General features: G+C 41.6%; 1 protein-coding gene across 1 annotated transcript in view; it reads right to left on the bottom strand.

The window, feature by feature from the left end:
• pde6a (phosphodiesterase 6A, cGMP-specific, rod, alpha) overlaps positions 1 to 20,378 on the bottom strand; it is a gene marked incomplete at both ends in the record, with an annotated part of 36,629 nt that overhangs the window by 5,266 nt on the left and 10,985 nt on the right. The window contains 15 exons of the mRNA XM_080415587.1: positions 1,279 to 1,342; positions 3,079 to 3,186; positions 4,305 to 4,405; positions 5,503 to 5,590; positions 7,935 to 8,044; positions 8,656 to 8,763; positions 9,003 to 9,146; positions 9,503 to 9,568; positions 10,646 to 10,789; positions 12,317 to 12,466; positions 13,611 to 13,658; positions 15,961 to 16,027; positions 16,933 to 16,997; positions 18,519 to 18,593; positions 19,811 to 19,948. Coding sequence (XP_080271713.1) covers positions 1,279 to 1,342; positions 3,079 to 3,186; positions 4,305 to 4,405; positions 5,503 to 5,590; positions 7,935 to 8,044; positions 8,656 to 8,763; positions 9,003 to 9,146; positions 9,503 to 9,568; positions 10,646 to 10,789; positions 12,317 to 12,466; positions 13,611 to 13,658; positions 15,961 to 16,027; positions 16,933 to 16,997; positions 18,519 to 18,593; positions 19,811 to 19,948 — 1,476 coding nt within the window. The remainder of the gene's footprint in view (positions 1 to 1,278; positions 1,343 to 3,078; positions 3,187 to 4,304; positions 4,406 to 5,502; positions 5,591 to 7,934; positions 8,045 to 8,655; positions 8,764 to 9,002; positions 9,147 to 9,502; positions 9,569 to 10,645; positions 10,790 to 12,316; positions 12,467 to 13,610; positions 13,659 to 15,960; positions 16,028 to 16,932; positions 16,998 to 18,518; positions 18,594 to 19,810; positions 19,949 to 20,378) is intronic.

The raw sequence follows: 20,378 nt of genomic DNA, 5'->3' as shown, positions 1-20,378 counted from the left end.
TATTATAATATTTTATATTCATCGCTGTCTGGCAGACAAAAACTACATTTTTCACCTTTTTCATTTTTTTCCATAAATCAGTGCTATTGAACACCCTTTACGTCTGTGTGTTGGTTAAAAAAATATTGAACCAATGACAAGTATTAAAAAGCGCTTCTGACAAAACCAGCTAACTCCATTGGATTCTCAAACTGTCTACTTAACCAGCTAACTCCACCAAAGGGGGGTGGAGTTAGCTGGTTTCGCTGACTCCAGGCTCCACCCCCTTTTGATCTCCAACATCATTGTGAGCTTTGAGGTCCATTCAGCTGTTCTTATCAATGATGAACAAAACCTCCTAACTCCACTTTTTTCATTTCCTGAAAAATTAACATTTTGGAGTTAGCTGGTTTCTTCCAGCGTGTGTGAGTGTGCTAACGGAGGCTGCATAACTGTTTGTTTTTCGTCAGATTACTAAAAAGGGGAGGGGCCAATGGAAGCAACAGATCTTCGACCTGCGACTCGTTGGTAGCTTCTGTTCTGCAAATGCGTGAGGTGAAGTGAGTGACGTATCTCCGCCACAGAGCTAAGCTAGGCTACACAGGCGTAAAAGACACTTCCGCATACATCACAGACTATTACTTGGTTGGTTTTGTCACGGTCCCGGAAATGGTGTTACACCAAATGTGTTAAGTCGTCCGATTCTGTGACCTGTCTTCAGTACAGTTGGCAGGACGTGACGGGAAGTAAACTGAATTCAATAGGTATAACGTGGTTAATAATTTTCTCTTTGGAGTGTATATGACACAACAATTACAGACATATTAACGTGACCGGGGTGGCTAAGTATATGGATTACGGACATTACCGCAAGTGACAGGCAAATGGCAAATTTTGTGAAGTGGCAAATGTTTAATTACTATTAGCCATGTTTGGCTAATTCCCGCTAACGGCGTTCCCGTCCGGTGTGGTTTGCTACTGAGCCGAAGTATTACTGAAAGAAAATAAATACGCTCCAAAGAGCCAAATGTATATTGAACAATTAAAAGTAGACAAAACAAAGCTCATATGCATGCTGGTAGTTGTGGCGAACTTTGTCTGGAAATTTTACATGTTCTTGTGGTAGAACATAAATTAGTTAAACTATGAAAAGAGGACAGTGATAACAGTACATAACAGGAAGCTCTGAAATAGCGCACCAAATGTCCCCTACAATCTTCTTGGTCCTCGCAAGAAAAAAAAAGTTTTATGGTTAAACACACACACACACACACACACACACACACACACACACGTTACCTTGCTCTGAATCTCCCATGGTTTGGCGATAGCAGACAAGTCACATGCTGTCATCATCATTGCCCTGAAACAGCAATGTGGGAAATCAATCACTAATATACCCTTTCCACCCAAATTACTGTGTATATGCAGGGATTTTAAACATGAGGAATTGCCAAAAAAAATGCTATTTAGTACATTCCTATTGCCAGTATGGGTATGTCCTTCTGTTCTTTCTCTGGCTGTGCATGCTGTCCAGAGGCAATGCGCAAATACAACTATCCAAAATGATGACAATAATGTTCTGGGATTACTTGTGATTATGAAATGGCTTGAGGCTGGAGGGATATAATAGAGGATTCTCCTTAGAAATAAGTTTGAATTACTTCGAACAAATTGTCTTTTACTTTGGATTGAAAAGATTGTGTTAGGAAGTCATCTTTACTGTGCTCATAATTTTTTCTGTTTCGCACATATACAATTTTTGGGGCAAATGTGAGTGAAATACTTGGTCTCCTTGGTCTCCTTATTCCCTCTATCCCTTTTATAAGGAGAATCTCTTATAACAATGGTCTTGCAACGGTCACTCGATCCTGTGGGTTTACACCCTATAACATTCGAAGGATTAGACCCTCCCAGGAGTCAGCCCAGCTCCTTATCCAGGCCTCAGTATCAAAACTTGCATGTGCACTTAAGGCCCTTCAAATGATCCGGAATGCCGCAGGTCTTTAACCAGCCAAAATGTCTCCCTCCTTTTCCGCTCCCTATATTGGCCCCCAGTTGCTGCCCGCACCGAATACAAAACACTGATGTTTGCCTACAAAGCAACCAAAGGCATGCCTTCAAAGCCTGATCCAACCCTACAATCCCTCAAGTCAGATCAGCTAACACAGAGAAGCTGTCTGAACCTTCCCTAGTCCATGAGCCAGAGCCCCAAAATTGAGCCATGATTATCAAATGGGTGGGCAAATCCAGGTATGATTTTTTGACTAGCTGTACGTCTCTAGTTTAGAGTTTGGGATGATAACCATTGCAGACTAGTGGTAGTTATCATGCGTTGAATATGTGGACTCCTATATTATCACACGCAAATTGTTACAACAAATATATCAACAAATTTTTTTTATTCTTTTTTTTATCCCACGATTTTGGAACCCTTTTTCACCCGGTGCCAATTTTTCTAAGTGATCCTGGGCGCTACACTCCCCCCACCAGCCTAGGGAGCCCAGGGCCGAGCTCATGCCTCGTATAGCGACCAGGATTACTACATGTTTTTGTGAGGGTATTTACCCTAGGAGACACGGGGAGAACATGCAAACTCCACACAGAGTAGGCCCTTTTGCCAACCCCACCTAGGGTATGGGCGCTGATGACGCGGAGGAGAAGACACGCCCCCAGCGTCCCCCCACAGGAATCGAACCCAGGACCTTCTAGCTGTGAGACGACAGCGCTACCGACTGCGCCATCATGCCTCCAACTTTTTGAACAACTTTTATGAGCAGACTTTTCTGCACAAGACTTCACATCAGCCCTTAGCACTTAACCTATTATGACGACTATGCAGACATACCTTGAGATTGAGTGACAATAATCACATAGCTACATTCAGCGCTTTGCTGTTACTCTGTCTTCAGCCACAAACCCTTCACTCTCCTGCACCATGAGAGTTAGTGTGTGTGTGTGTGTGTGTGTGTGTGTGTGTGTGTGTGTGTGTGTGTGTGTGTGTGTGTGTGTGTGTGTGTGTGTGTGTGTGTGTGTGTGTGTGTGTGTGTGTGTGTGTGTGTGTGTTATGTGTGCTCATGTGCACGTGTGTGTCCTTACATGACAATCTCTTTGCGTGTTTTCTCCATTGACATGTAGGCGGTCCAGTCATTCCAGTCCTCATAGGTTTTTGACTGGTCCACTATCTTCTGGAACATGGCCCTCTTCCTGTATGAAGTACACAGGAGAAACAATGTGTGTGTGTCTGTCTGTCAGTCAGTCATTGCCTGTTGTGACCCTCTGTTGTAAAAGAGACTGGGCGAAGCTGTAACTGAATTTCCCCCGCTGCAGGTCTCCCCTGCTTTCCCTTCCCTCTCCATTATATGTTTCCATGTTTATCTCTGTCCATCATGACTGATTTATACATGTTTACACAACACAACAGGCCTTAGTCTGTGTCTTTATTGTCTCCGCCAGGCCGAGACCATGTTTTGCACCCTGTCCGTCCGTCCGTCAGCCCGTTTGTGTGTCCGTCCATCTGTGAACAGCTAATCTCCGGCACCTTTGGCATGATGGCAGCGAAACTGTACACACCATGGAAGCCAGAGCAGAACCTCTGTCCCAAATTTTCCACATGACCCTGTTATAGCGCCACCAGGAGGCCGATTTTTGCAAAAAAAAAGTGTTGACAGTTCTCCTACAGATTTTGTCCAAACATCACGCGAATCGGTAAACAGTATCCGTAGTCATTAAACGAAACGGGTCTTTCATATTTTTCATAATTCCATCCTGATTGGCTATAATTGGCTTCCAAAGTTTGCAGGAATGCTACGTTTGGAACAAAAGGCCTCAAATCATGAACACAGCGTGCAATTTCGGTGAAATTTTGCACAATTCCCACTAGGCCGAGGAAGAAATGCCACTGGAAAATGTTCAAATCAGTCTCATGGTGGTGCTATAACAGGCCGATTCGAGTTTTTACCTATAACTGCACCGATCTGGGTAAAACTTTGTATGCGCACTCCCTAGAGGGCGAGGCCAATGAAAAACCTTTGCCATGCATTTTTCACATCTGCCTTTTATAGCGCCACCAGGAGGCCGACTTATGTAAAACATTTTTTTTATATTGCTCCTTCAGATTGTGTCCAAACATCACGCAAATCGGTATACATTATCTCTACTGTCAAGTGATCAACACGGATCTGTTTGATTTTTCATATTCCATCCTGATTGGCGAATTCCAAACATTGCTGGCCCACAATAACCTACCTGACCTGGCGGAGACCTGTGCTCCGAGGAGCACTTTTTCTAGTTGGATACATGTGTTCTCATGGTGTCATACTGACTTGAAGTAGAGAGCCAGGTCAGTAGCGATGATAGCAATGTCGATCAGATGAATAACATATTCATGTTGTTCTTTGGTCAGATTGCAGAAGATGTTCATATCCTGAAACAGGAACACAAGAAGGCTTATTACTTAAAATATCTGGATCCCTATCGTTAAGAGAGAGAGTGAGAAAAAAGAGAGAGAGAGAAAAGGAGATGAAAGACTAATTGTGCATTTCGTTGTTAGGCTTTTTTTGTTTTCATTTTGTAAAATCCCCAGACTTGTCTATGACTTTCAATAAACCAAAAACCCTAAATAACACCCATGACTTGTGTGGAAAAGCCTGGTGACGCGAGCTAGGGTACCCATGACTTACAGAATAATGCTTATAGTCATTGTGGGCAGCCATAGTAGCCGAATGGATAGTGAGCGTCCATATCCTGGGCATGTAATAATAGGTGAACATTCTGTGAAAATGGCAGATCTACAATTTTACAACGCATTGCAACGGGACTTAAAGCATGTGCGGACCAGGCTGTGGTCTCTGCAGACTTAAAAATGTCCATCATTGTGCCCAAGCACTCCAAGGTAATATATACCTGAATGAATGTTGCCCTCATCCGTATTGTCATTAAATGCTTTGAGAGACTGACGAGGGATTAGATCTGTTCCATGCTACCTGCATAGTTACATACTGTACCTTCACGGTTCAATCCCCGGCTCCCCTAGGTTAGTGTCAAAGTGTCCTTGAGCAAGACACTGAAACCCTAACTGCCCCCGATGGGCAGATTGGTAACTTGCATGTGTGTGTGAAAATGGGTGCATGTAATGCACATTGTAAAGCACTTTGGATAAAGGTGATATATGTATTTAACAATTTAAAACTGGAAAAAGACAATGGCATGGCTGGCGGGAATGTAGAGGCACCCACATAATAATGGAGTGGAAATCAAATTGACAAAATATAATGGAGGGGATTTCAAGAAAGTGCAGTGTTTATCCAATTCCAAGAAAGTGCAGTGTTCACAATTTCCATTTAAAATCAAACTACTGAAACTTTCTCCGGAACAGAGCTTTTGAAATTCAACGAAATTCTAGAAAATCTGTGACCCCTTGGAAACCTGGTAGTTTGAGTGTGCGTGCGTGCGTGCATACTGTACATACTGTATACACATAGGTGCATATGTGGGCATGTCTGTTCATATGTATTTACTCACCTCATCTCTCAGCAGAGTCTTGCCAGTGTCCAGATGGTGTCGCTCCAAGATGGAGGTGCCGTGAAGCTTGTACAGAGGATTAGCAGACCTACACACACACACACACACACACACACACACACAGTGGGAGATGACAGAGTGATGAATGGCATATTTCGACCCCAGGTGTGTTTGGCTTGCAGTGTCCTCGGCTAATGAGGAGATGTACTGCGGGAGGAGATGAGCCGTACAAACCTACAGTCAATAACCACTCACTGATTCTCTCTGTGAGAGACTGCTTCCATTCATCTGATTCATTGATGTTGACTTGGAGGGACACGAGCGCACTAGTGACTGGCCCAGACTTCTATTGATGGACGTGTGTGTGTGTGTGTGTGTGTGTGTGTGTGTGTGTGTGTGTGTGTGTGTGTGTGTGTGTGTGTACACACACACACACGCATATCTTAACTTTTGATTGTTGGTGAATGCGTTGCTGTCGGACAAAGAATGTTGTATTTCAACTTTTATTTTTTTTCCGTCAATGAATGCCCTATATACTTCATACAAGATTGTCGCACAAAAGTAGCGAAAATAGCCGATCCACAAGCTAACAAGCTTGTAGATCGGCTATTTTCACTAATATATATATATTTTTAAATGATAATAAAAAAGGAACGGCTTTGGACATACAAGGTTTCTTCCCGACACAGACCATATGCTGTATATGTTTATCTCTATAACTCTAACTCTCTAGGGCATTCACGAATAGTGATTTTTAGCATTCGAATTATTCGACCTATAAGTATTCGGATATTCGATTAATCGATTTGATTATAAAAAAAAAATAAAATAAAAAAAAGTCATCAATGGCATTGATGACTCGACTCAAGGAATGCGAGTTGACGTCACACCAGAGCTCACAGCTAAGTGTCTGCTCTAGAAAAGACACTAAAAAAATATATATATTAAAAAAAAAAAAAAAAAAATCTCTTTTTAAATTTTCGAATAATCGAATAGTGGTTTGATAGTCGAATAGTCGGTTTGATATTCAAATATATATTCGAATATTCGACTATTCGGTGAATGCCCTATAACTCAGTGGTGTAAAGTAACTAAGTACATTTACTCAAGTACGGTACTTAAGTACAATTTTGAGGTACTTTTACTTTACTGGAGTATTTCAAAATATTGTAATTTTACTCCACTATAATTATTTGAAAACTTTAGTTACTAGTTACTTTGCAGATATAAATGATTACATTATAAAACATACATTAACCAATTTAGCCCTATTTTATACTTGAAAAATAGCCGATCTACAAGCTCACAACGTGTCGCATCGCGACGCGTTGTGAGCTTGTAGATCTGTTATTTTCAAACATTTTTGTACTTTTACTTTTGGTACTTCAAGTACATTTTGATACCAAAACTTTTGTACTTTTACTCAAGTAAATGTTTAATTCCAGACTTTTACTTGTAACAGAGTACTTCTACATTGCAGTATCGATACTTTTACTTAAATAAAACATTTGAGAACTTTTTCCACCACTGGCAATAGGATATAATCTGACTGACTGACGGTCTATACCTGAGGTAATGCCAGCTAGTGTTAGATATTCATAACTGCCTCCATTCATAAATACAACTCACTGACGTGATTGCGCGATTGAGAGAGAGAGAGACAGAGAGACAGAGAGACAGAGAGAGAGAGAGAGTGTGTGTGTGTGTGTGTGTGTGTGTGTGTGTGTGTGTGTGTGTGTGTGTGTGTGTGTGTGTGTGTGTGTGTGTGTGTGTGTGTGTGTGTGTGTGTGTGTGTGTGCATGCATGCGTGTCTGTCTGTCTGCCTAAACTCTAGACTCTAAAGTGTCTATGAGTTGTCTGAACCTACTGTAGTTGATTGGAATAATTTAAAGTGGATTGGAATATTTTGGCTGAATGTCAGGAATGCTAGTAAATTGTATTGTAGGATTTCCCCCAAAATGATAGTGTGTTATTGTTGTTAATCTGTTATTTCCTGTATGAGTGGATATGCAGTGAATCACTATGACATCTATCATGTCCTCTGCATTTTGTTTTACACTATCTGCTCCTTCATGATGTAACAACTAGCTCTGACTTTTAACAGGGATTCCGGCACCCATCCACTGTTGGATGGATGCCATATTGGAACATTTTTTTGGTTTTCTCTACCCCCCCCCCTCCATATCTCTCTCTCTCTCTCTCTCTCTCTCTCTCTCTCTCTCTCTCTCTCTCTCTCTCTCTCTCTCTCTCTCTCTCTCTCTCTCTCTCTCTCTCTCTCTCTCTCTCTCTCTCTCTCTCTCTCTCTCTCTCTCTCTCTCTCTCTCTCTCTCTCTCTCTCTCTCTCTCTCTCTCTCTCTCTCTCTCTCTCGGCTTTTTCTCCCTTTGATTATTGCTCATTGAATTTTGCTCATTGTCTCTCTCTTCATTCTTACTTCATCTGGTAGAGGTTGTTGGTTCCTCTGTGATCAATGTCGTGACATAATCCAGCAGTGACCATGGCAAATCTCTCCAGGTCTGTATAATACCGCTTCAGATCACCTGTCTGCATATGCACATGAACACACACACCCATGCACACGCACACACACACACACACACACACACACACACACACACACACACACACACACACACACACACACACACACACACACACACACACAGTAAATATGCATACGTGAGTGGACAGAAGCATAAATGTACACACAGATATGCAAAGACAGGAGTGCACATGCACATCTCCACACACACAGATCAGGAAGGGCCCATTACGGCCAATGAGGCATGAAAACAGATCTGGATATGCATGTGCAAACACACGCACACGCATGATATGATGAGGAGAGAGTAGAGGTAGGCAGAGGAGCATAGTAGGACAGGAGATTACAGAGAGATGGTTGGAGTAGAGGGGAGATGGGAAGAGGAGGTGAGTTGGAGGAGGAGAAGGTTTTCACCTCCTCAGAGACAAGCAAGGAGAGAAAAGATGATAAAGGAGCGGAGAGGAGAAATAATGTCGTTTTTGACAGATTCTATCAACAATATCCATATTGTATCTACGTATCTACCTATCTACCATGTATTTATATATATATATATATATACGTACGTACGTACGTATGTATGTATCTACGTATACCCATCCATCCATCTCACCATTAGCAGAGTGAACATGGTTTGTCCCACATTGAATCCATGTCTCCAGTTATGGTAGGTGATCGCCCTGTAGCCTTTACCCAGGGACAAAACAAACCGCACCAATTTCTGGGGAATCAGAAAACATGCACGCAGCCACACACACGCGCACACGCACACACACACACACACACACACACACACACACACACACACACACACACACACACACACACTTCATGGTGAAGGTGAATTTGACATATATCCATGTAAGTACAGCACCACCAACTAATTGTCTAACTGTTCAAGTTAACTCCTTAGCTACTCTAACAACTCTAAAGCTAACTAGCTAACCTGAACACACCCACCTCCCTGGGAACGCGGAATCTTTCCACTGCGTTGATTATATAGAACATCTGGACGCCACACATGACCAGTTCCTTCTCGGCGTGAAGAGCGTCATAGAAGTGAAACTCCAAGATCTCATTGCTTTCATCGGGCATGATCCCCGACTGTACACACAGAGACACAGAGACATAAGAGAATGAGAGACAGACAAGACAAGTAGAGAAGACCAAGACATCCAGACAGAAAGAAAGACAGACAGACAGATCTGCTATGTTCAGCGATGGACACCATTGTATGGCAGACTACACATTAGGCATTTACAGAAAGGTGGACAGATACCCTAGATCTGATTTCCAGACCATTTAGGAATGTTTTCGGGGTGTGCACACTTGCGGAACATGCGCTTGTAGATGTCAGAAAATAAAGAGATGAAATAAAGAAAAAAAAGCAACCGCACACTCGGTCGTTCTTCAGGCAGGTCACTCGACCAAAAGCTTGCAATAAACTATGAGATACTTACGATAATTTCTTGGAGCTGCGCCTCTCCACACTCAGCAGGCTCCTTCCCCCATCTCTCCCTGGTGTTCTGGACACACACACACACACACACACACACACACACACACACACACACACACACACACACACACACACACACACACACACACACACACACACACACACACACACACACACACACACACACACACACACACACACACACACACACACACACACACACACACACACACACACACGACGACCTTGGATGTAATAGCTCAGTATCAATCAATTCACTCATGTTCTGAGACCAAATCAGTTTATTCCCCCCCCCCCCTCTCTGACTCTGTCTCGTGTCCCATATCTCTCCCTAGGCCTGTCTTTCTCTGTCTCCATCCCTCCCCTCTTCCCCTCTCTCTGTCCATCTGTCGTTTTCATTTGACAGATCACCTCATATAAACTGTGACAGCTTGTTTCAGTTTATAAATGATGCTCACCTCCTGTTTATTTCACACCCAAACTACTGACTGGGATCAACCTGCTGGTGGTGTGGCTCCATAAGCCGCCAAGGTTTGTAGTCTTAAAACCCTGAAACAAAGTAGCATTTTTTGCACTTCCCGTTCCCTCGTCTCAAAGTCTGTGAGTTGTTTCGTGGCTAAATGAGACTACAGAGATTGTTGAGGACATTAAATATCATCATGCCGAACACAGAGGTGGTAACGTTGAGGCCATGCAACCGTGCTGTAGTTGGTTTATGGCCTAACGTTAGCTTTTTACTTCTGCCGATTGCATTTAAGCTTCAAAAATCATTAAAGTAGTGTTCATTTGTGCAGATTATCTTGCTGAACAAAACGTACAATGAACATTTATTGGCCACAGAGCTTTTCATCAATAATCACAAATCCAAAGCAAAATTCCCATAGGCTTTTTGTTGAGGGAACTAGGTGCACGCTAACTTCTTCCTCCCAACTACTGTACATATGTCATCTGAGGACCGCTCTACAGAGGAACATGACACTGTCGCTGCCAGCGTTAGCAAGTTTCCAATCCCTGTATACTTCATAGGGTTTGACCATATACTGAGTGGGGTGGGAAACCCCAGCCCTCACACAGACATCCCCGCCAGTCCATACCATCTTCTGCAAGAGCACAATCCACTCACCAGAATGCTCTGGATCTCGTCCTTACGACACTTGACGTGATACATCATCATGTCTAGGAAGACATCCTTCCTGTATTCCAGATTGTTCACCTTGTTGTAGGTGTCTGAGCAGAGCACCGACCAGCCGAGGAAATTGGTCAGAGCCTGGATGACGTATGGTAAAGAAAAAGAGATCATCTGTTTAGGGCTGTCACGAGCATGACATTTTACTTGACGATTAATTTGTCACTCAAATAATTGCTATTAACACATTGACTGCCAGAGTTTATTCATAATGTACTCACCCCTGTGCCAGCAATTTGCGTGTTTTTTAATTGTTTTGTTTTGTAATTTTTCATTCAAATAAATTCTCTGATTGTGATGTCAAGCACCTACGACAGTTCCACCAGTAGAGAGCAGCAAATCCACACATTGATCACCTCGCTCGCCCCCTCCCAAACAGGCCCACGTCATATCCGGTCATTCACAGGATGTGACGTTTTCGACAATCCCTGGGCCGCTGATCGGCCTGAAAACGATGTGATACACTACGACGATGACTGTGACCCGGAATTATTATTATTTTTTTACATCCGGCTCCGGGTGAGTGTGACGTAAGTGGAAAACGAAAGTGTTGATGAGAAATAAACAGGACCGTGCGATCACAGATTAAACAATGAAAATTCAAAAGAACGCATCAATGCGTTCTTTGGAATCCTGGCACTCAAGCGATGGATTTGAAAGAACGCATCGATGCGATCTTGGCACTGTATGTGTTAACGAGTACGTCATAAAGAAATACCCTGCTATTTTCGAAACTTTTTGAGTAGTATAAGTTCTGAGTTCCTAGAACTCAAGGTTAGTACCAACTCCTGAACAGGGCCCAAATTAGATTAGAGAACCTTATCTGAAACCGAGCCGTAGCGTACATGGAAACAAATCCAGAACCCGTGAGATACGTTTCACGGCATGGTTCGCTCAGTTCTTGTACTCAAAAAAGAGCCAAACATTATTGATAGTGCCCACACTATGAACAAAAACAAAACAAAACAAAACAGTAGATCTCCCATGTAGCCACCATCATCTCGTTGGCACTGTACAAAAATAAATTATACAGTAGCATGACTATATAAAACTCATTCAACAATATTTCCCTGCTGACATCGTTAAGCCTGCTCGATTTTAAAACGACAAGCGATGGGAGGACCTGCGATTTTGTGTTGTTGTGTTAACTCTGGGCTTTGAGAGCAGTATGAAGGCAGGGAGGCATATAGACGAGGCTCAGTAAAAGCCTTGAGGCCCGGTGATAAATAATGCAGACAGGCTGGATGGCCTGGGTTTATTTATAAACCAATGACTCAGAGTTGTCGCACGCGCGCACACACACACACACACACACACACACACACACACACACACACACACACACACACACACACACACACACACACACACACACACACACACACACACACACACACACACACACACACACACACACACACACACACACACACTTATAGATAAGCAAACATAAAAAGATTGGATGTGTGCACTGTCCGTGTCCGCACATGCAGAAACATACAGTAGAGGCACAGGCATGCATGCACTGCAGCACATGCATTCCCACACACACGTGCACATATGTAAATCCTTAAAAACACACACACACACACACACAGGCACACCTACCTCGAACAGAGTTTCATCCTGATCATCAAAAGGTTGCCCATCCTTCCTGTTATAGAAGGTTGCCACGCCAACTATCTCTTCCTTCTTGTTGACGATTGGCATAGAGAGGACGTTCTTAATAGTCCAACCTGTCTTGTCCAGAGGCCCTTTCTGTGCACACACACACACACACACACACACACACACACACACACACACACACACACACACACACACACACACACACACACACACACACACACACACACACACACACACACACACACACACACACACACACACACACACACAAAGAAAGTAACACATGCAAAGAAAGTAACACTCACACAAACAATCATGCAGATGGATGTACATGCAGACACACGCACACACACACTCATACGCACGCATGTGCAGATGAATATATGCATACAATAAATACATGCAACATACTCGCAGACAAGGCACACATCTGCACTACATTTGAGCTTGTAGATCGGATATGAAATAAAATAAATGAAATAATAAAATAATTTGAAATTCTTCTCTTTATTTTATGACGCCAGGGTTAAAGTGGTTTAGCACCATACAATTCCCATGAAAGCCATATAAGATGACATGGTGATAATAGCAGAAAATGCTGTCTCACTACACACTGTCTGACTTTGGGTGTTAATTTACCTCAGCGTCTATTTGGTTCCATTTGCACATTTTCTGAGATAAATGTAACAGCAATGAATAAATAATCATTTTACTGTGCAGTAACTTACTTGCTACATCTTTATGATGATGCCTGATCGGTACACTTAGAATACATTAGGCCTGCTATGTATGTATGTATATATGACACAGGGAAATTGGCATTCCAGGGAAATTGAGCTGGACAGTGACACACACACCTCAGCTGTGCTTAAAAGTGACTGGAGCTAGTTTAAAAAAATCCTGACTGAAGACATTAAGTTTACTGTGATTATGGAAGGCTTACATTTAATATCACAAACACCATAGAGTAAAAACTTTAACCGGTAAAAAAACGAAAAAAGATATGATATGAAGAGAGAGAGAGAGAGAGAGAGAGAGAGAGAGAGAGAGAGAGAGAGAGAGAGAGAGAGAGAGAGAGAGAGAGAGAGAGAGAGAGAGAGAGAGAGGAGGGAGTAATGGGTTGTGGTTCATGTACAAAAGTCATAATTATTAAATACTTTACCGTAACCAAACAATAAGTGATGTGCACTAGTACTGCATTTAATACCAAATCGTTAAAGGATACTAGGATAGTGTGTGTTTTAATGGGCTTAATTAAGTACGGCTGCCTTACTTGGAATTCGAAGGTTTCGTCCTGGGCTGCATTCATAATGTTACAGATCTGTTGGATGGGGAGGAAGAGGGTAGGGATCATAAATAAAAGGTGACACTGTAAGATTTGCTTTGATTCATTTGAAATTGAAAACTTCTTCTCAAGGTATAACTATGCATCAGTAAGTAAGGCAAATATTTGCACTTCTAAAATAAGTCTTAAGTGTAAGAATACTGTACAACAGTGGCTTCTTTGAGAAATGTAATAAAAATGTTGAAGAAATCCAAGCAAAAAATGTTACAAGTTAAAACATTGCAAGCACTTCACATTTACATTATAGGCATTCATCTGACACTAATGAGGAGCGACTAACAACGACTGAGCAAGTGGGGCCGCTTGTTGAAAGAAAGACTCAACATAACATGGTTGGATTAACCACTACCTACTTAATTGACCAGGGTCCCCCAGGGCTCTATCCTTGGTCCACTCCCTTTTTCCCTCCATCTCTTAGATGATTTTCTTTTTTACAGAATGTTCGCCTATCATGACATGCCCAGAATAGGGACGCTAGGGTTGTTAAACGTGTCCACTGGTTACCGTGCCTCAGAACCGTTCTCAGGCTATTCAAAAGCATACGTGTGGCCCCCAAAACTAAAATACCCAAATGCTCCTCTTTTTGTAACTGCTATGAAGTTGTTTGTTTGTGGATATTTACTCTCTTGCTGACAGCCGCATTACAGAAGTCAGAGAGGAGAAAACGGAGGAAGAGGATGAGAGGAGGTGAGAGATGATTGGCTAATGAAAATAATCTACTGAAGAAGACAAAAAGACAAGTGTAAAAGATGAGAGGAGGAGAGATGAGATGTAAGGAGAGGGAGAGACGGAGGTGGGGAGGAGGTTCAGAGAGACAAATGGATGGTGACAGTGATCGTGTTCGGTGGTATGGAAAAGCACGGTGAGATTCATTACAATGCCCAGAGAAATTACAATTATCCATCATCGCGGTGTGAGATGACGCACATTTCATTTCCACTACAGTGTGCACACTGACAACTGTATAATCAAACCTAATGACATTCTTCTTGTGCGAATGCCCACAATTTATAAAGATATTGAGAAATACGGATCATTTAAAGTTGATATGTGTTGTAGTAAAAAAGGGACCGCCCCTTCATCGATTGTGCTACCGAGGTCCCAGACGGAAGTAGCCTGTGAAACAAATGTGACGCAAGCTTCTTCCATCTGGCGGAGTCAGGTTAGCAAGAGTCACCCTCAGCCCAAAAATCCAAGACTGTACGTAGACTGCAGTCTCTTGCCTCACACCTCTCGTGTCACACCTCTCCTCTGGGACCGTAGAAGCCATGCCCCCCCGAGCCCCAAGTTTTAGGTTACATAAAGAAAATAAACTAAAATCCACTCTATATTCATTATATTCATATTAATACATTTCAGAACAAAAGCTCACATCTGACATAATAGTAATAGGTTAGGGTTGCTTGTAAACGTACACACACAGTGCCCCCCCCTCTTCCCCCTCTGCTGAGTATCTCCGGGGGGCGGGCAGGGGTACTCGTTGTACTCTCATAGTAAGCTCACTGATTATTATAAATATAATATAAAGCGGAATTTATATTTTAAGTAAATAGATAATATAAAAACAATACGAAGGAGAACAAATTGTCTAACTGATAGTATCTTTGCCTCCAGTTACCCATACTTGGTATTTATTATGTGTTAGGATTTTTTTACCCTATAGAGTTGCCGTTGTACACGCCTATGGTGTGACACGAGAGGCGTGACACGAGAGGTGTGAGGCAAGAGACTGCAGTCTGCCGCAATACCCGTCTCCAAAAATCAAAGGTTGCAACTATCCATTTGGAATTAGCAGTGAGGTAGTGAATTGCATTTGATCATTGGTCATTCTGGTAGTATTGCCAACCATTTAATTATCTGTTCTCCTTTATGCATTGATAGGATGCAATCTAGGGCTTCCTGGGTCTCATTTTCTCATGATAATCATGAGACAACACCTCCCTTAGACTCCTATATAGGGTCTCCTATATATACTCCAGTATATATAGGAGATCCTCCATGGGCCAGTAGAGAGAAGTTCATTCACAGGGCAAAACAATGGATAATATAAAAATAAATACAATTATATAGAATATAATTTGTAACTATGATGGCAGTTATCCCAACTAAGCCAACTAGCGTACGTTAAAAAATATACATTCTAGCTCACAGTATACCTTTAATTTAAGAAAGAGGATGGAAACGACATGGAAACGGCAAGTGTTCTACACTAATATTCCACACACTCGCTTCAAATAAAGGGACTAAGCTAGGAGACAGAGAGAAAAAAGTGACTAACCAGTCCATTCTCTGCAACATAAGTGGGCAGACCGGTGACCAGACACCAATGGTTTGCTGGAGGGCTCCTGTGAAACATGAGTGCGACAACAGTTACTATTAGTACTATTTGTTAATGATTTATAAGAAACCAATAAAGTATGTTTACAAAAAAAAGTGCAACATCACCATCATAGACATGAAAAAACAAAAACAACTTTGAATATCACATGTATGCATTACTGGGGTAAGTTAATAAATTGCTTGGTTTATTTTAGAATTTCATTGAATCATAGTTTAAAATCCAATAGTTTTTTCATAGCAAATTATCTTGCCTGGTTATTAAAATGTTCAATTAATTTAAATTTTTTTATTGGATACACAGCGGGAACTTTAGATAAAAAAAATGTATTTGTTCAAGGAAGACGATAAAAAAAATTATTCGTTCAAAGAGGACCTGGCTGAGAAATGGCAGCAAAGTAAAATCCTTGGTGCTCAACTCCGAGTGTACAACATTTGTAGACTCTCAGAAATTGAAATTGAACAAGATGGGGTCTAATAAGTGGATATCAGATTCATGTGCTTCATGGCCCTCTTATAGCTAGACAGCTTGGCTCTGAAGGAGGCTAGCAGAAGATACAGACCTTGGGCATGGCTGCACTTAATTCTTGCTAGTCGATATTATTGTGCACAAGGAAATTTGGGATTGATCAGTCTAGCGATTTGCGAGATTAGCCCCAGAGAGACAGACAGACAGACAGACAGACAGACAGAGACAGCTAGCCTCTTTCAGAGCCACGCCGTAGAAATTGAAATTCTAAAGGAGTGACCATGTCTTGCAGTCGTCGTCTACAAAGAGATTCAGGCAGATCGAGTGGAGGACACCGGATTCATTTCTGACACATATCAAATGTCAGGGAAATGTCAAGGGACAACAAAGGACAGATTGTGTAGTTTTGTCAAACATCAGTGTGACACTTGGGCTGTGACTCACGTTATGACTTTGATGTCCTCTTTGCCATGGAGAATGTAATCAATGACTTTGTAGAAATTAATTTCCTTAGGAGGGAAGCAGACAAGGTTTATAGAACCGTACACTTAAAGCAGGTTTGACTATTACATATATAGCGTGACAATATCTCTGCTGGCAGGCAGAAACCAGCTAACTCCAAAATGTTCATTTATCAGGAAATGAAAAAAAAAAAAGAAAAAAAGTGGAGTTAGGAGGTTTTGTTCATCATTGATAATAACAGCTGAATGGACCTCCAAGCTCACAATGAGGTTGGAGGTCAAAACGGGGTGAAGCCTGGAGTTGCTAACTCCACCCCCCTTTGGTGGAGTTAGCTGGTTTAGCAGACAGTTTGAGGATCCAATGGAGTTAACTGGTTTTGTCAGAAGTGCTTTTTAATACTTTTCATTGGTTCAATATTTTTTAAACCAACACACAGACATAAAGGGTGTTCAATAGCACTGATTTATGAAAAAAAAAGAAAAATCTCGAAAATGGAGTTAGCTGGTTTCTGCCCGACAGCAACGAACGATAGGCTAGATACAGTATGTCAGTACTGTATGCCATGTCACACAGCATGATTCTAATAGCTCACATGACATGCTCTTTAGCGGAACAGGTATGAAACATTTATCCCAGAAGTCTTGCTTGATCTATAATCCCCCCGTGGTGCTGAGTAGACAATCGAGTAAAAATATTAAGGCACTCGATCTTCAGGTGAAGAAATCAAGGAGTTCATCTTTTTTGGCAAGACAAACAAAATAACAACTGCGTATCTACTCTAGGTCTTCATCAGAGTCTAACAAGTGGCAAATTAATCACAATTACATACCAGCCGTGGTGTGGATGGCATGCCACCCATCACACAGGGCATATAGTCTAAAGAGGGTGCAACAGCAGCACATAGCGAGCACACCAGCATACATAGTCAAAGGAATAATCCACAATAAGATATAAGTGAAAAATGACAAATAAAGGAATGACAAAAAAAAAGGGAAATAAAAAAAATACCCAACCATTAGCTTTTAAATGTTTGTTCAGTCAATAAACCATGACTGTCTGGACTACTGGGGTATTATACATCAAGTAAAACTTCTTGGACTTTGTTTCACATGTATTTATAGTATGTCTGTATGTAGGCTACTGTATGTATGTATATGCATGTCAGAATCATGGCAATATGCATACTTTCATACTAGTTTAAAAAGCAGAGCTGAGTGATATAGTGGTATAATGTCGATATTGTGATATGAGACTAGATATTGTCTGTGATTTTGCTTATCACAATATTGTGATATAGCTTAATTGTGATCTTTTCCTGGTCTTAAAGGCTGCATTACAGTAAAGAGATATTTTATTCTGAACTTATTTGAATATTCTACCTCAGTGAAATGAACAAAGAATGCCTCTACCCATTTGATCATCATATCCACATTACTCAGAATTAATACTATAAATATCTGCTGAAAGCACCAACAGTCTTCTGAAAACTAAAAATATTTTTGATGTTGTCAATATCACCCAGCCCTATTCAAAATTATGTTGTATGAGTGTCTTTTATAGGTGCTTACTCTGCCGTCAGAAGTCTTGGGTCCTGCATATGCTGGAATATCTCCCAACAGAATTGGCCACTGGTCATAAAACTCCTGCATGCACGCACGCATGCATGCACGCACACGCACACACACACACACACACACACACACACACACACACGCACGCACGCACACGCACAGGCACACGCACAGAGAGAGGGAGAGAGAGAGAGTATGAAGGAAAATAATACCTACTTTACAGATCGTGACTGGCAGATGTCCATGTTTAAAATTGTGCTCTTTAAAAAAAGCTTTAAAAATAAATTCCATAACTCTTATAGATTATAGAAAAATCGTTTAGACACAATGGTGCACATAATTCCAACCAGTACTCTCATCTGAATCACTTTGTCAATGATTTCTTAAGCAGAGTTTATGGCTAGTTTAGGTACAATTTGTCTGTATTGTCTAAATTGATTATAGTCTAGTGACTACAAATTCTGCAGTGTCTCTGAAAAACACTGTGTGATGCACTCTCATGTGGGTGTGCAATTTAGTGTACTTTCAATTCCACCATTAATTTTCGTTCTTAGCTAGATTGCATTTTGTTCATGAACTCTTTCCTGTTATAAGTCAGCCATCTGGGTAGGCAATCAGCATGTGTTTACTCTGCCCTATAATAGCAGGTGTTAGTAATCAAATTGCAAGTGCTTGTACTGTAATTATCAAGTGACAGCCACAGCCATTAAGCAATATATCTTTTTTTAAGCTTTATGTATCTGGACGAAGTCCAGAGGTTTGCTCTCTTACAGCATCCCCATAATTCACATAGTTACATACAATAAATTCACACCTGGGAAGCGCCCAGTATATTAGCCACAGGCATCTATTGATAGCCACTAAGCAGCTTCAAAGGAGACATTTGTGTAAAACAGAACAGAATGTATATAAGGATGGGGACCTTTTTCGTCATTCAGGGGGAATTCTACTTCATACCCACAAGTCTGCTTCTGTGCCCTTTAGCTATGTATAGACAGACACTTTGGTTCTAGGTTCCCGCAATGTAGAACAAACTTGCTAATGCTGCTTTGTTCCCTTTTCTGTTAGCATCGTAGAGTGAATGCTGATTTAGCTTTCACCGCGGTGTTGTCTTCCTCCCAGCTTTCTAAACATCAGATACTATAGGAAGTGAACAAAATTGTGTATAAGTTATGCCTGCTCACTACTCTGCAGAAAAAAAAATTAGGTGCATCAGATGATCAGGTAAACTACTGATGGGTTTTTCACCACGTAGCCCCGTCTCTCGGGGTGCATCCATAGTAGCCCACCTTAGTCTGGTGCCTTAGGAGGCCCACGGAGAAGCGTTCACAGTTGGCGAAGGCTCGGATTGTGTACAGGGCCTTGTGGAACTGTCTCTCTATGTCCGTCAACTCCTCAAAGACTCTGCTGGCTGACCACAGCAGTACCTATAGGGGGTGGAGAGAGGACAGGAGAAGAGAAGAGAAGAGAAGAGAAGAGAAGAGAAGAGAAGAGAAGAGAAGAGAAGAGAAGAGAAGAGAAGAGAAGAGAAGAGAAGAGAAGAGAAGAGAAGAGAAGAGAAGAGAAGAGAAGAGAAGAGGGATCCTGAAAGACCTTGGTGGCTGATTTCAGCGTGCATTGCGTAGATGGCAGGCTGAATGATAACTTAATTACCTTGACAATACTTTGGCAGCCATTTTAACATGTACATAATAAGATTATCAGTATACACCAAAGAGTAGAAGGTTGAGTCATTTTCTGAAGGACCACGAAACTCAACGAGTCAGATGTTTGTCCTTGGCGACAAGTTCAAGCAAAGTTTTAAATGATAAGATCACACAACACCTTTGAATAATATGTGCAAGGTGATATTGGGTT

The sequence above is a fragment of the Gymnoscopelus braueri genome (assembly GCF_963280865.1).
Source record: "Gymnoscopelus braueri genome assembly, chromosome: 20".
NCBI lineage: Eukaryota > Metazoa > Chordata > Actinopteri > Myctophiformes > Myctophidae > Gymnoscopelus > Gymnoscopelus braueri.
The sequence above is the reverse complement of the archived record's forward strand: the minus strand, read 5'-3'. Positions and strand labels throughout refer to the sequence as shown.